We start from the raw sequence: 18026 nt of genomic DNA, 5'->3' as shown, positions 1-18026 counted from the left end.
ATGCAAAGATTATTTCTAACTGCCATCACAAATTTTCCAAATCTTAGTCCATTCCAGTATAAGAGTCCTGAAGCCACAATTTAGTGGTTGCCTTCACGTAAATGCATAATGATCGTAAAAATTATCTGCCTGTCATAGATATACTGAAAAATAAAATTTTCCATATACCTTTCAAAATTTTTGAGAATGTCAGCCAGTAGAAGCAATTTGAAGTTTAATTATTGGGACTATATCTCCTCTTAAGAGTGCTGATAAAACATGACCTATTGACCTTATGTCAAATATGTGTGTTGTGTATCCATACGCTGCGTACAACAGTGTGAGATACGAAGGAATTTTGTTCAAGAAGTTAGTGATATTTTGAACGATGTGAGTTTTAAATATGGGGTTTCGGTGAATGAAATGGCTTATAAGTGTAGAGAGGAATTAGTAGGGAAGAGATTTCTATCAGTTCAAAGCCAAGGAAAACTAAAAGTTAACAAAATTTGCGATTGGGAATGGCGGTCTGGATTTGTTCGAGCTGTTTCAGTGCGAGATGTTACGTCTCCTGACTTAGCTGTAAGTATTGTATTGCTCTTTTATAATGATTAAAGAAATCCATATGTCTCTGGGGGTTACTTGTAACTCATAAAGTACATTTGAAACCATTACATTGTATTAAAATACCCATACATGGAACGTGATTGTTTGGGGACCATCTCATAATACTTAACACAGAAATTGAAGAATCAGCTGTTGGTACTGTACATGTACAAAAATGTATGCTCTGTTCCTTGTTAAAACGTCCGACTGTAAAGTTTGTATGGTTAAAAAGCACTAGTATTTGACATAATGATATTTTTTAAATGGAAAGAAATAACAGTAAAATTTGATAGAAGCCTGGTGTTATCATGTTGGGGAAAATTACTTCATAAAACCTGAAAATATAGGAGTACCACCTCTTTTGGGGATCTACCCCTTATATGGTGGCCTTTTACCCATCATGAAAATGAAAACAATTCTTAATATGAATTATTATTATAAAGTTTAAATAACAGTTGACTACTTGTATGTTGATGTACCGCTATGTTTTTGTATTGCCAATTTCAGATCAGTGGGAATGTGTCCTATAACACATGCCTTGAATGTGTGTTGAAAGTTCAAGCAGTTGCATATCTTATTTCTGAAATATATCACTTCTGACAGAAAGATTTTGAGCCATTCATATTTTAGATACCTCTGGATGTCACCAATGCTCTGTCCCAATTAAATACATGTATCTAACTTTTTCAGAATTTTATAAACGTTCTAAATTTATAATAGGGATGTTAAGCCCTGTTTCTGGTTTTGTTTCAACCTGATCACTGTTGAGTTCTAAGGATCCTAATTTACACAATGCAAAATGTAAGATGTCAATTTTCTCTGTATTAGGCAATATGTAACCAGGAAGTTTTGACCTGAATACATGGAATTACTGTTTTCGTGTGTATCAATTTTGTTGTACGAGGAAAAAAGACAATTTGTTGGAAACTTAAATTGGTAATTTGTGGATAAATATTATATTTTTAAGAATTGATGAATCTGTCTGAGATTCAGGAAAAAAATTCACTGAAGCAAATATACATGTATTTTTGCTCAAGATTAAAAACAAAAATTTCATTCATATTTAGTTTTTGTGTACATGGTCATTGGTTCCTTCATATATTGGTCATTCTTAATAAAAATGTAGTTACATATATGCATGTGATACACCAATCAGGGAATCAAGACTCCAGTTTGAATTTCCTTGGTTACTAGTAAAAGTTAAGATAAGTCAGAAATCTTGTGAACGAAATATTCAGGTGCTATTGCTATTTCTGTGTTAAAAAGGAAAGCGGTAAAACCCTGAGTTTACTGAATGTCTCTTTTGCAACAACTGATATTGAAGAAATTACGAAAAATGTCAAGAATACGAAATTTCACTCTTCCTGTTTATTGTTAACACTGACATTAGTCCATGGGCTACTTACTGTAGGACTAAAGACAATAAATTTGCCGTTTGATTATACAATTATTGGGTGACAGGATGTTGACCATTTAATATTGCTTCTATTGCCATGTCACTTGAACAATACCATATTTTGACATCTACCTGGTAGAATCCAATTAGATCTGAATATACATTCATCCATGGAGATTATAGTGTGTTGGATATCTTTATTTCTTGGTTGTGTAGTATGATACTACCCACAAATACAAAGAAAAATGCAACCCCATCATAAAAAATGAAATCACGATATTTGGAAGACTTTTCCTCTAGTCACCAGTGGTGTTGACTTCTTGCATTGAGTGCTTCAGATTGCAAGTTCAGATTTAATTGTTGTTTCTCTTTTTGTGCTTGTTTCAAGTTAAGAATTAACACTACATTGTAATATTTTCAAATGAAATGACAATGTCTTCAGGGGTAGCAACAAGAAGCAAGGAGAGGGCTTGAGAGCCTTAGGGCAAGACCTTTGAACTTAGGAGAACACTCCTTGTACATGGTAACATCAACGTGTACAGTACATGATGTAGTTTTAATAAGTAGTATTCTTTGTAAAAGATTCATGAATGAGCCCACCAACTTTGCCTTTATTTATAGTTTGGAAGCAGTTACAAACCACATAATCAGTTTTAGTTTGTCATTCAGTTGGACTTTAAGATGAGATGAAAATTATATAGATTGTGTTAGAAATTTGCACTTTGCAAAGTCATCATTCTTGATTTATGTGGGAGATGAATGTATGGTTTTCTAAAAAAAAATATAGATCTTTATAGAGAAAAGACTTAAGTTATATAAAAATATGGCATACAGTCATGTGTACATATATATAGACTGAAAAAGACCCATTTGGTCAGTGGGTTTTTCTGCACATTGCACATTTTTTTAGGTACCACATTGTCCTCATGAGTTATGCTGTGTCCATTATGTACATACTGTATGTACATGTAGCTTGTTTGCAATTCTGCTTAGAAAGTAGGTTTAATAATTGTCTAACAATTGATCATATGTTCTGGTGCTGAAATACATGAAATATCTGTGAATAGGGTGTAAAATTACATGTACAACCATCATTCATAGGCACTTTATTTTTTTTGAAAAAATATCAAATTGCCTAGATAAGTGTTAAAACAAGAACATGGTACTTGTACTTTTACCCATGAGACATACATGTATTCCAGACTTAAGCTTTATAAATCTTCTGAAATAAAAAAAAAATCAAAAGCATGCTATAATACTCATACAGTAGTGTGTAGGACTGCAAGTGGATGTCATAGTGATGTTGAATGTAATATATTAACAGTATGTCCTTTTCAGTCGGCCTTAACTGATTTTAAGGCTTTATTTAAGAACCAATTTTTGGCATTATTCCCACAGAGAAATATGCCCATATTTTAGCAGCGAAATTCCAAATTGTGACTTGAAACATTGTCTCAAGATTTCCATGGGCAAATTGTTCACTTGTTTCTAGATTTCCAATGCTGCATTGACAATGGGCATATTGTTCACTTGTTCCTTTTTATTGATGATACAGTTTTATTAGATGACTGCTCCTTTCAGTGTTTGTTGAGTCCTATATAAGAGGTGACTATCATTTTATTTGTAGACATAAATATTTTGTACATTTAATGTCTATACACAATCAGTGTACTCTGAACATGTGTACATGTACATGATGTAATTGCATAACAAGAAAAAATACATTGTCAGTTCAGAATTAGGGATGGGGATAACAAGATTCCCTTGTTGACAGGATACTACTTGTTATAGAGATTTTTGATGCTTTACTGTGTCACAAGTACATTTGTAGTATGAGGGTCAAGGTCAAAGGGATTTTGGATGGATGAAAAATAAGTTAACAGTAAAACAGTAAATTACTAGTTTAAAATTCTTCCAAATTTTAAGGTCGTTGATATGAAATCTTATTAATGTTGAAGTAAAATGCACATGTCATGTTGGCTACAGTAAAACTCCATCAATATATTTTGTTAGGGTAACGTTTTTCAAAATTTTTAAGACCAGACATGGCAATGATTTTTTGTTTCAAATGAAAGGTAGTAAAAAATGATTTAATGATGTTTTATCACTGTTAGTGGAACTGCCATAAAGAGATTAAGGCAAAATACAATATTTCCAGGATTGTAAATGATAAGAACATACTTTTCGTATATACATGTATGTACATGTACATGTATGTAGTAGAATATCTTATCATCCAACCATGACTAAATAGGAATTTACAGAGAATATTTGAAGTCAAATTTTTCAGTAGAATTATATTGATAAAAATTTGCTATTGAAGACAGTCCAAATGATGTAAGCACTGCTGGTTTTTTACTTAGAAAATGTCAGAACTAAGACATAGTTCTTCTGAAAACAGTAGGACAGTCAGTGTTGTACAACTTTCTATTGAGTACATTAACTATCAAAATAATATTTTCATCAAAGCCGAAAGGATTCTTTGTATGGACTGTACCAACCTAAATGGAGATCTGTGGGGGAAAAGGGCCAAAGTAGACATAAATAGTTCACATATACTTCACTTGTTGTTTTCTGAGATTTCCTTGGTTTTATAACATGTACCTTATACATGAAGGTAATTTCAGACATCCAACAACTTGCTGGCAAGTAGGCAGTCATTTAATGATGTACATGAGACCAACAAATTTAAAGTCTTATCAGACTGAACAATATCCTTCTTTGATACATGTTCTTTGTGAGCCATTTCCAACCGATTTACTTTCAACTGGAAATGACCAGTGGTCTTAAAGTTTCATCTTAATTCATTGATATTACTGATCTGACAAGTATACTTTATTACCAAAAGGGACCTTCAAAGACATGAATTTTAACAACACATAGCCATGTGCATTGTAAGTAGAAAATACACTCAGTAAATGTTGGAAGCCCATATTGATTCAGCTAGGCAGTATTCCATGTATTCATAGGATATTTTCTCATTTTTCCTGGTACCCTTCTAAGCTATTGATTAGGTACATACACTTAATTTAAAAATTTTTTTATACAATTATATTTCTATCAAAGAAAATCATGAAAGGTACAATGTAACTCCTACAAAACAAAGGGTACCTTAATTGCAAAAAATAATGAAATCCCTGCAGAGTAGTAACCAGATACATTAGCTGAGTAGACTTTTCTGCAGGTACATGTATGTTGGCATAGTGTCATTTCTAAAGAGGGCATCACCATGTAATCACTCTGAACATTTACCCAGAAATGAGATTTTATGATAATGTTATTGTTCTTTGTCAGTTACATTTGATGTTTATGGTAGCCCTTTGTGTGCGAGATCATTGACCCAGAGCTCAATTATTTCCATTGATTTTCTTCACTATTAGAATTTTGCTCCTGTGCCTTTTAACAGATTAATATGTGTTCTGATATCCATTGCTTGTAGATATTTCTTTAGAACATCTGCCATTGACATTCACTGGATCTGAACCATAACCCCATTTTAAACAGGGACCATCTCAATACAAGAAATACCACTGTGTACACGTTATGAATCATTCAATTCTATTGTGTTCACCATGTAAGTCCTTGAATACACAAATCCAGGTCAACATTTTTTGTTTGTTTCTGACTCTCTTAGAACATGTTAGTTCTCTGTCATTTTTTGTTGTTTATTTCTGTTGTAAAGTGTGGCAATATTGTAATCTGAGAACATTCTCCTTATAAAAGGATTAATTAAATGTCAAACTACTGCATCAACTTCATTGAATAATACTTCATGTACGTGTATTCTTAATGTGGCCAGATATTGGACTTGGGTAATTCTTAGAGGAATTAAAATGTTAAGATGTTTAATTATTAAGGGTTGAGAAATAAGTGAAGCATCATCATGAAAGTACATGTACATGAAGATCTCACTGGTTTAAATGGTACTAAGTATTTTCTTACAGTGTAGTGATGGAGATTAAAAAGTTGAAAAGGGGCAATTTTTAATGATATCCAAAGTTTTAATGGACCATTCCTTAACATTCTTAGTAATAAAACCTGATTAAAAGGGGATATTTTCAACTGGAATGTTATGAATAGTACATAGCCCCCTCTAATACTTCTTTTCACAGCCTGTGTAGAATATAAGTAATGTAGACTTCTATGATATTGTTCCACAGTATACTACGCCACAAAGGTCCAACTGAGATTGGTTTTCCAGGTCAAGATCTGAACTGTTTAGGAATCGGGGAACTAAAAGGTGCCAGAAACAACCATTTTCCTGTTGTCTGGATAATAATGAGTAAAAATGAATGGATTTTGAAATTGTGCCACAAGATGCCATACCCCTAAAAGAAGGATGAGATTTATTTGGAAGATTGGGATTGGAACCAATCAGGAACTAGGGGTAAAAAGGGCTCTCTTTTATCCACTGGTCATGTCAAATATCAGATTGCAAAAAAAAAGTTATTTCAAGCTTGATTGGTGTGCCCATATTGCCCCAGCTATTCAGTGTTCAACCTCTTGGGTTTTATTAAGCTGTGCCTGGAAAGCATTTTATTTTATTTACAATCTTTCAAACGTTTGTTACTTTATTAAAAGTCGTAAAGACTAAATATCTTATGGCAAGGTTGATATCATTCTTTTGCATTATCTATATTTTACTTGTACTAGCATATTGTTTATCTGTTGATGTATATTTATTGTTATACTTTGGCACCATTCAAACAGTTTCATAAAAAAATTGTGTGTCAAGCACTGGTTCATGGTCATATTTTAAGAAACTTTGAGTTAATAATAAGTATCCAAATTTATTCCCAAACTGTTCAGCTTTTCACCCAAATATTATGGTATTGTGCTGGCTGTCTAATGAAATAACAAGAATACAGTACTCTCAGTGGATGCTATATTTTTATTGAAAAGAATGGTTATCTTCAAAGTAAATGCCACCTTATTTACTGTTTTACTACTTCTCTTTCAGTTTTACAGGACTTCAAATACCAAGGATATCCACTTTAAATCATGGTCAGGGTAACGAAAAATTATTCAAAATTGAGTCATCAACAATGTAAAGAAAACTCTTGGAAACCCTACTATTTAGTTCGTAAATCATTCTCTCCAGAAAAAAAGACTGATGATAGGTTTAGTATTATAATTTACCCCTCAGGTTTATGAAGTTTGATTGTTTTTGACCAATTTCATCAATATGTTAAGTTCTAATGTGAAGCAATACTCTCATGTTGATAGTTGAAGGAGAAGAATTTCATATTTATTTTTTATGAACTCATCAATTCTTCATGTAGAGAATAGTTCATTCCATAAGTTTGAAATTGTGAATAAGGTATAATGGACTTGCATTATGTGTTTATCTTCACAACTCCTATTATTACTTAGGTGACAAATCAAATAAGAATAAAACAGCATTCTTATAAGTCACTCTGTTTTTGTATACATTTGAGAATTAGGAATAAAATTGTAATTAGACTTGGAGCAAGAATTGCTAGGTATATTGATGTAATAGAAAGTTTTAGCTAGAATGTAGACAACAGATGTTGTATGGTAACAGATTGCCGAGAAAATATGTAAAAATCAATGTCTTCTAGAACTTTTACAGAATTTTATGATTTAAATTTTTATACATACTCGCTCCTGTTTAAGTGTGTTTTATTGACCTGTTGTTCAGAACATTAATATTCTTGTCTGATTTTGTCCTGCCTGGCATGCCACTTTAGTTTTTTGTAAAGCAGTACTTCAGAGAAGTTACAGTCAGTCAGGGCATTATACTTTAGATAACATGGTATGGACCAGGCTTGTAGCCTGAGTTTTTTATATTGAGGGTGAAAGGGTGGGGTTAGGGTTAGGGTTAGGGTAATGAGGTTTTTTTTTTTTTTTTATTATTATTAATTTTGCATGTTTTATGCTTTCTGGTCTAGATTATAATTTATTTTTGGTCTATACTGGCATTAATGTTTTGCACACTATTGCATGATGGAATACTACCATGGAAGTGTCTTGGTGAACTAGTATCTAATTCACATGGAAAAATAGCTTGATTTTTTATCAAAGAACATATTTGTCTGTAAGAAGCATAGAGAATGTTGAATTAGGATTTTTATTGGACAAAATTTAAACAGGCAAAGTTTCCTCCTTAGTGAAGATTTAACCAGTGCATGTAAATTTATCCCAATTTTTAAGTCGCTAATATTGTTAGCGACTTCTTGCACTCATAATTTCAGTACTTTATATTCACATATGATTTGCATATTTATACTTCACGTAATGCTGCAGATCCTTGCCTTGTTTACTGCCATAGTGCCATAGTTCTAGCTTCATATGAGATAAAATGGTACCTCTCAAATATCATAAGCGTGTGTTCTACGTGTGTTTCTTGCTTGTATGAGAACGGGAAGTTTACATGAAATGATCAGTTAACGCTGAACATTTCCCAGTTTCCAATTCAGGCACAGGGCTAGTTACAAGACTATATAGGCCATATACATTAGCACACCCCCAATATCTATGAATATTCATTACCAGTTGTTTAATCTGATTCCTTATCAGTTTCCCTGGTTAAAATCATAAGCTACCCAAAGATCGCTACAACATACCCCTTTTAAAAAATGTCATACACATGTCTATGTGTTTTTTTTTACTGGTATGAGAATGGGAAGTTTACATTTAAAGATGAAATGATCGGGTAGCATTGAATTTATGTAATATTACCCAGTTTTCGATTCAAACACAGGGCTCATTACTATTGGCTATATATAGGTCGTATATATTATCAGAACCCGTTATCTATAAATAGCCATTGCCATTTGTTTAATCTGGTTCTAGGTAATTGAAAACATTCGGGTCATCATGGTTATGAAGGAGTTCACAATCATATCAAGGGAACCAAGATTTTAGTGGAAGTCATTTGATTTTAGAGCATCACATTCGTGCCATTTCGGATGTTGAAAGTAAGGGAAAATCAGTGGCAGAGAATATTTGACAGTTAGCAACTTTGGAGACTTCAATCTTTGATTTTTTTACTGCCCATCTATATATCTGCCACTTCTTTCACATTATTACTTTGAAAATAGTGTACTATGAAGTATTGTGTAGTAATTTGTTTTGGCCTGGGACCAAGTTATATGGTTTTTTGGCTGTATATGTGTATTGGTTTAGAAATGTTTTCTTTGTTGTGTTAATGTCAAAGGAAAAGGTGTAAACTGTACTAGGACAGTTACACTGTACTAACCATATTCACATACTTGTACACCCCAACCTATATGACCTATACTATTTCTAATGAACTGGATTATTTTTAAATCCACATTGTACTTAAAAGTTGCAATAACCAGACATATCACTGTATATAGCTATTTAATTTTTTTTTTTGGTGAACTAAACTTTGTGTGACTTACCAGTCCTTAAATAAAACAATCAGAATTACCACACCATGCAAAACACATATTACTTACTGTGCCTCTATCATAATCGGATAAAAATGCCTCAAAAGCAACAGGAAAATAAAACTGTAAGATGTAAACATGGATATTTTCATATAGTTGGGTGGGGTGAGATGATCAATTTTGCTACATTTGGAATCACCAAATATCTTTGAAAGAAACCTATATGCAAAAAGCTTCTTGTTTCATTTGATAAAGACTTATGAAATTAATATTTACTTTCATGGAATCTCTGACCCAGCAATACATTTGTATGTTAAAATGATGTAATTGCACATTTCCACATTCACAGTATATTGTGTCCTTCATCTTGTAAAAGAAAGTGAAACTGTTTTGTTTTTGTATGTATGTTTTCATTTGGTTCCTCTACATTTATGGACATTTTTTGAAGGGACATTTTGAGGATTAACACTTTTAAACAAATTGTGTGGTTCTGTGTTGGTATGGTACTGTTATCTGTGTTGTCCTTCTCTGGTAACACTTCAGAGTTTGTGTTATAAATTGAATGTAACAAGTTCCATACCATATAAAGCAGTTTGGTATTGGCAGAGCTATAAAGGAAAAAAATCAGGAAGGGATTCGCTATACTGTAAAAGGAAAAGGGTAAAAAATGGGGCCAGAAGCAATAATTTTATTGTCATTGTGTTAGCATTGGAAGGTAGCCTTGTAGCCAAATTCTAGATGAGCATACATTGTACATTAGCTCCAGGATTTGTCTATGCCTTTATTTTTATAACAGTGTTGTGAATACAAATTTTCTAATATTGCTAACACAGTTTCAGATTGGGAACAGAAACTCCATTATGGTCAATCAGTTCATAGTAACAGTCTTAACTAATGACCAAGTGTTGGCTGCTGAGCTCTATTTAGAAAATGGGTGTTATGATGAAAGTTTAAAGCAAAGTGTATGTGAGATAAATTCATCATACCATGGAGTTTCTGGAATGTTATGCAGGAAAGGAAAGTTGACAATTATGCAGTTAAGTCATTGCGTTGTCATATAGTTTTGTTTGAAGGCTTACCTCTTCGTCAATTCTGAGATAACTCAATTATCATTGAGTATTGTATGCTTACCTCTTTGTCAATTCCAAGATTTCTGCATTTTCAAAAAGCTTTGTTTCAAAGCCAAATGGTACCCCTTTGTCAATACTAAGATAACTGCATTGGCAAAGAGTTTTGTTTGAAAGCCTACCACTTCGTCAATTCTACATGTATGATAACTACATCGTCATCAAGTTTTGTTTGAAAGCTTACCTCTTTGTCAATTTCAAGATAACTGCATTAGCAAAGAGCTTTGTTGAATGCCTTCCGGTACCCCTTTGTCAATACTGAGATAACTGCACCGGCAGAGTCTTGTTTGAAAGCCTATCTCATCGTCGATTCTTGGATAACTGCATTGTCTTACATTTTGTAGTTTTGTTGGAAGGCTCGTTGTCAATTCAACAATAACTACATGGTCATATAGATTTGTTTGAAGGCTGACTTCTTCCTCAATTCTGAGATAACTGCATTGTCATAGAGCTTGAATTCAGTTTGCTTGATAGCTATCCTCTTTGTCAATCCCAAGATAAAGGTTAATGGTTAGTTTCTTCTGTCCATAATTTCAAGTTCTTGGGGAAAGATTAGATGGTTGATTGATTGATTGGTGTTTAATACCCAAGCAGCAATATTTCAGCTATATTTAGGCAATGAACATGAAAAAAATTATAAAATGAACTTGAAATGAAGAAATAAAAATAGGATTCTAATTGCAGGGTGCAAGGAATGTGGCATTTTTGCAACTGTTAAGATATAATTAGTGAGCTTAAATTAAATGTTCATTTCTAGTAAGTTTTGATGAACTTGTGAAAGGGTGAAGACAAAAATGCAGAATTAACAAAAATATAACATTAAACTTAGCAAGGACTAAATTAAAAGCTTTGAAAACACAGATCAGATGAGGTAAGCATTTCATTATTGATACATGTACTAACAGCATTACTTACAAGCATAAAATTAAAAATGAAGTAAGCATATTATGGTTAACATATTTGAATTAAGTAGTAGTAATACATGTATTTTAAGTTTGTTTTACCCAAATTGTTTGAAGTATTCATATAATTTTTCTGTTTTCCAGTTTTGGCAATTTGTCCAGCCCCTTGCGTTTGTCTACCCTATAGTAAGGTCTTATGACAGATTCTTAAATAATCTAGCAGTTAATTGATATTCTTACACCACAAAGGTTTTTTCTTTTGTCTAAAGTATATATTTCTGATGTTTTGGCATTAATTTGGTTTTTGTGTAATACAATGTACACAATGTATTTAAAGATCAATACCTTTCAGACTTCTAAATATGTTTTTCTTTTGTTTGAAAACCATTCAAGTCTTTGAAACTTACCCTGTTTTTACTGTAGATTTAAACCTTTCTGCCTGACTAAACATTTCTATTAGAATTACAGGTGTGTTGATAGTGTTTATTATGTATAGTTGTATATTGGCAAACCTGATCTCAGATGTTAAAATGAGTTAAGTAAAAGTGGTCTCCCTTTTACTAGTAAAACAAACCAAAGATACAGGTTTGACAAAGACCATACAAGCAGTCATCCACATCTATGTTGATTGAACTGGGAATGAGATTTTGGCTTGTAAGTTAATAACATCTAAAACTTCAGTAATATTTATACTTCATTGCAATATTTTAGTAAATATTGGTCCATTATTTAATTTTAACATTTTTTTTAATTGTTGATAAACATAATGTACATATAAGTAGAAAAAGTTAAAATTGCTCCATTTTCATTAACTTCCGGTTCTGACAGGTTTATTTTGATGCTAACAGCAGAACTAGAAAAAATAGAGAAAAATAGCTATAACAAATCATGGGTAGTAGTATTTGTAGTATTTGCTCACAAACTTTACATATATCCCTTCTGGTCTCATTAAGTAATATAGTCTGTTCATAAACCCAACAACTCCCATAGAGTTTTTATTTTTTTTAGATTTTATTCATTGAACCACACTAATGTGCAGTCTTGTAAGGGGTGATCATCACTGCTATTGTTTCATGAACTACACTTATGTGCAGTCTTGTCAGGGTCAACTAGCACTGCTATTGTTTCATGAACCACACTAATATGCAGCCTTGTCAGGGATGATCATCACTGCTATTGTACCATGAACCACACTTATGTGCAGTCTTGTCAGGGGCGATCATCACTGCTATTGTTCCATGAACCACACTTATTTGCTGTCTCGTCAACCACGATCATCACTGCTATTGTTCCATGAACCACACTTCTTTGCTGTCTCGTCAACCACGATCATCACTGCTATTGTTCCATGAACCACACTTATATGCAGTCTTGTCAGGGGCGATCATTGCTGCTTTTGTTCCATGAATCACACTTATGTGCTGTCTTGTCAACCGTGATCATCACTGCTATTGTTCCATGAACCACCCTTATGTGCAGTTTTGTCAGGGTCAATTAGCACTGCTATTGTTTCATGAACCACTTATATGCAGCCTTGTCAGGGACGATCATCACTGCTATTGTACAATGAACCACACTTAAATGCAGTCTTGTCATGGGCAATCATCACTGCTGTTGTTCCATGGACCACACTTATGTGCAGTCTTGTCAGGGGCGATCATCACTGCTGTTGTTCCATGAACCACACTTATGTGCTGTCTCGTCAACTGTGATCATCACTGCTATTGTTCCATGAACCACACTTATGTGCAGTCTAGTCAGGGTCAATTATCACTGCTATTGTTCCATGAACCACACTAATATGCAGTCTTGTCAGGGGCGATCATCACTGCTATTGTTCCATGAACCACACTTACGTGCTGTCTTGTTAACCGTGATCATCACTGCTATTGTTCCATGGGCAACACTTATGTGCAGTCTTGTCAGGGGCGATCATCACTGCTATTGTTCCATGGGCCACACTTATGTGCTGTCTCGTCAACTGCGATCATCACTGCTATTGTTCCATGAACCACACTTATATGCAGTCTTGTAAGGGGCAGTAATCACCCAATGTTTAGTCTTGTCAGGGCATCACTGCTTTTGTACATTACCATTGTTTCATTACCATAACAATTTTGTTTCAAAACTTCAAATTTTCAAAATTTTGCTCAAAACTCCATGACTAAGGAAAAAAAAAACTGATCAAGTTAATGTGCAATACAGAAATATGAAACCTACAATTGTTTTAATATGGTCGAAGCTGTACTATCATTTCATAAGGGAGTTGTTTCCCTTGTTTATTCTCTTTATTGATATATCTTTGAATTGATCTGTCATGCAAGACAGTTACTAGGTAATGATATTCTTTTTTCAGTCCTTGCAAGCAGTTAGAAGATGTTTGTCAATTTTTGGGTTCAAATGTAGTGTTAAATTTCTTAAATATACACATTTCTGTAATATGTAAAGTATATAAATTGTTAATATCAACAGCAGCAGTGACAAAAATCAAAATACATGTAGCTAATTTGTCACTGTTGTCACTACTATAATATACTAATATCTTGTTCCATCAGCATTCTCATAAACTGAAGAATCTGGATGATAATACATTCACCCTATTAATAATTAATGTGGATCTGCCCTGTATTATGTGTCTCCAACAAGTGTATTCATGCTGAGAAGCTTTCACAGCTGATTCAGGTCAAATACTCAAGATTGGCTAGATCCCAAGACACTGATTATTGTAAATATAGGGGCCATCTCAAAATACTAAATATCATTATGCTACTACCACTGCTGCAAGGTAATTGCTTTACAAGTAAATTTGCAATACAAGATACTGTAATGTGATGGAATTTTCTTGTTAGGATATATGGTATACATTCAGGTATACATTTGTACAATGACTGAATCATCATTTTTTTAATAGACAAGTAAATTCATGGAATTAAACTTTGCCTTAGTGTTGTCTCCCTTTTCCCATGCCTATTCTTTATTATGGTTGAAGATTTTTGTAAAAAATCATGCATCTTACAGACATTCTATAATAAGAAATCAACATAAGAGGGTAGATATTTGATTCAGCAATGAATTGCAACATGGTATTCAAGTTAATCTGTCAGAGATTATGAAACACACACTTCTTCTTTGTTTACTAGAATCGAGTTGTCTTTCCCACGCCAGTCTATAAATACTTATCATCACTGCATATGCAACCTTTATTAATTAAATGTGGAATGTGTCAAGTGGTGTTTGTTAATTGCTTGTTCTGGTAAATATCATCTTTTACTGTGCATGCTGCTTGTCTGATTTTATGTTCTATTATAACCTGTTTGTGATGTAGGAAACATAAGCTTGACTATTATCTCCCAGGAGGTAGCTTGTGTTTACCTGAAGGACATGAACTGAGGGTCAGGATAAAGTCAGTAGTTACTATTGACCTATTTCTTACTTTTATGAAATAGTTCATTTTCTCTTCCTAATTGTGTCTGATTTCTCATGAAAATCATATCATATCATATCTTTTATTTCCAAATGATGGGGTCATTTCAACTACAATGTACAATAAAAACCTCAAAAGCAGTATTATTGTAGTAACTACTTACAATTTATATTATACTAGTTAAGCACAACCTTCCTTTCCAATGTTTATTGAGAAGGAAGTGTTTTTTTTTTCTATATAATGACTTGATATATTAACTGTGAAAACCTACATTCATGTGTTAGAAATCTGTACTGTTGTGCATATACATTTGATATCAGAAGCACTTGCTGAAAAGTAAGATCTTGATTAGCTGACTGACAGTCATGCTGAATGTTACTTATCATTACACTTATCAAGGATTGTAAGTATTGTATATTTACTTCTTCATCTAGTAAAAGAAGGCATAATAAAAGAAACAAAAGTAGAAGCATGTATGGCACTAATCAATTTTATTCAGAATGCATCATTTTTCACAAGTAATAGACATACTGTTATATGCTTTTAATGGTAATACAATAGTGACTTTAATTCTAGCAACTTGGTAATTGTATGATTAAAACCAACTCAGCCCATTGATAATTCAGTTACACAACTTGAGAAATATTGACATTCAAATATAGGCTTGGAATGTGTGGACAGTACATCACTTTTCCTGTTAGAAAAAATTTTGAAGATCCACCAAAGAAATCATTTTCTATCAATGGATGTTCATGAATAATATAAATGGTATTTACCGTATGTTTGAATATATATAATAATTACCATATGATGTAGATCTAAAAAATAACCCCAAAAATCATGTTTGACTAGTGCTGTTCCAAGGCATCCTTTAAAATTAATAGCTGACCTATTTACAATTGTATTACATTTTCATGGTCAAATTTTAATACAGATTTAACATAAATTCAGATGTTGGACTAACTCCTTAGGGAATGTCATCATATTGACAACTTCAGAAATGATTAGGATTACATGTATGTGTGAACTCAAGTGGTATTAAGGACCAATTCAACATTGAATTTGGTATTTTGGTGTTCATGTGAACAGGGTATAAGATTTTCACTACACCATAGCAGTGGTCAAGACATTATTTTCTTATTTACAATGCTTTAGTCATATATTGTAAAAAGTAATTTATAAAAAAAAAATTATCATAGAATCATTATAACAAGAGAACCAATACAAAATAGAAGAAAAAAACATGCTTCTGGTGAGCAAGCTCTTATTATTACTTTATCTGGAATTGGACATTGATGCCAAAAATTAACATTCAAATTCTAAGTGATAAAATGTTGTTGTGTGGTTCATAACATTTTGACTGGTAAACCTTAGAAGTTTCTAAAGGATTTTCTTGAAAAGTTAATATTCAGTTAATCAAATCACTGAATGTGCAAAATATTACTAAACTTGATCAAAACAGAATGTTTCATGTGATTTTCTTAACCTGACAATTTATTAGTGCTTTGACAAGTTTTGCTTAAAATGCATTGTCTGTACCAGATGTGGACCAGCTTTGCTAGAACAACAGCTCTCCTGAAAATCATGCAATTGTATGTGTAAATCGGCTGTTGTTGATAATTAATGATCTGTAGAACGCCTACTTCTTTACTGTATAAATGTGACTGTATTGATCTTTCTAGGTCTTATTTTATTCTTCAGATACTTGTTGAATTTGATAACCAAGATTGGCAGAAAAGAGAGTGGGTTAGAGTTCATGATCTGTTCCAGATCTTCCTTGTTGAGCATACAGTGATTTGGGCTGAAAGAGACCATCCAGAAAACTCTAAGGAATCTTTATTTTGGCCTGCTTTGGTAAGTTCAATAGTATGTTGTTAATGTACATGCATCAACAGAAGCTTACAGGTATTGTATGATGTCCTTATCTTATATTCTGTTTTATTATTTACAATGTAAATACAAAATTCCAGATATAATAATAGGACATATTACTTGTCTGTAGAATCTTGTTTTTGTTATATTGATGAAGTAGAATGTTACTTGGGGTTGGTCATAGTTGGCTTTATTTACTTGGTGATTTAATCTGTGCTACACCTTGAAGATAGAGTTCAGTGTAGGTCATTGTCATGGCAGTTCGTTAGTGTGATTGAAAACCATTGTACAGGTCCTGTATTTTATGCCCTGCCACAAGGGTTTTATTCTTCTGTCTTTCTGCAAATCCAGAGATTTAGTGAAGTTTTTGTATGGGAGTGTATCTTTCTGGGCTACACATAATTTGTTTCCATGTATGACTGATTTTTTGACAGGTTATCGACTTCTATTCATGAAAAAAAAAAAAAACACTATTGCAGACTTTTTTAACTAAACACTTACAGATGGTAATGCTTAAATTGATATATGTATATTTTTTTTAATTCATAAATACTGATTATACCCTCTGCTCTGTTTGTCTATCAACAATTATTTTTTTTTTGCTTTTTCTTTTTTTTTTATGACAGATTTCTGTGCAACTACTTTTAACTGCCACTTGATATTTTGATTCAGACTCACATGCCACCAACTTACTGTTTATTGACCATATTTATATTTTGACCATATGATTTTAATACAAAATTTTCATAAAAGTTTTCTCTATGACTTATCATAGCCAATTTATTTATCTGAGTAACTATGGATATGGTACAAAATTAATGATATTGCAATATAGATTCATGTCCCGCTATAAATGTAGTTTTGACAGAAGGGTAGATGAGCTCAAGATGATGTGTGTCACACCATGGTTGATGACCTTTGACCTCAAGGTCTAATTAATGATTTTGCAGTACAGATTAACTTGGTTGTCTTATGGTATAAGCATTTTGGTATTTTTCATAGGGTAGATCAGCTTAAATCTTCTGTATATTTTTTTCCTTTGAATGTTCAATATTTGCTTTGTGCCATCATAAAAAAATTTCTAGATTCTCATCCAATTTCAAAACCTGGGGCAGGCCATTTTTTTTAATCAATTTTAGTGAAAAAATGCTGTCAGTATAAAAGAAATTGACCTGAATTGGAAAAAAAAATCTTAAAAAATTTTTTCAGGGAGTGTGAAAAAAATGGGATTGGGAAGAATGAAAATCTAGGATATTTTTTATTTTGGCCTTACTGAAGCAATGGAGGTCAATAGAGATGGTTTCCATCTCAGTGTTATCTAGTTATAATTACATCATTTTCACATTG

The 18026-nt window shown here is 32.6% G+C and overlaps 1 protein-coding gene across 1 annotated transcript in view; it reads left to right on the top strand.

Moving 5' to 3' along the window:
* Positions 1-260: 260 nt before the first annotated feature.
* The window catches only part of LOC148622796 (jumonji domain-containing protein 1C-like), a 74611-nt gene continuing 56845 nt past the window's right edge, over positions 261-18026 (top strand). Inside the window, exons 1-2 of the mRNA XM_088572998.1 lie at positions 261-558; positions 16509-16661. Coding sequence (XP_088429124.1) covers positions 403-558; positions 16509-16661 — 309 coding nt within the window. The 5' untranslated portion in view covers positions 261-402. The remainder of the gene's footprint in view (positions 559-16508; positions 16662-18026) is intronic.

This window comes from Perna viridis, chromosome 3, assembly GCF_037379345.1.
Source record: "Perna viridis isolate PV_CMFRI_1.1 ecotype Kerala chromosome 3, ASM3737934v1, whole genome shotgun sequence".
NCBI classification, from domain to species: domain Eukaryota; kingdom Metazoa; phylum Mollusca; class Bivalvia; order Mytilida; family Mytilidae; genus Perna; species Perna viridis.
Note: the sequence above shows the minus strand (reverse complement) of the source record. Positions and strands in the feature narration are given on the sequence as shown.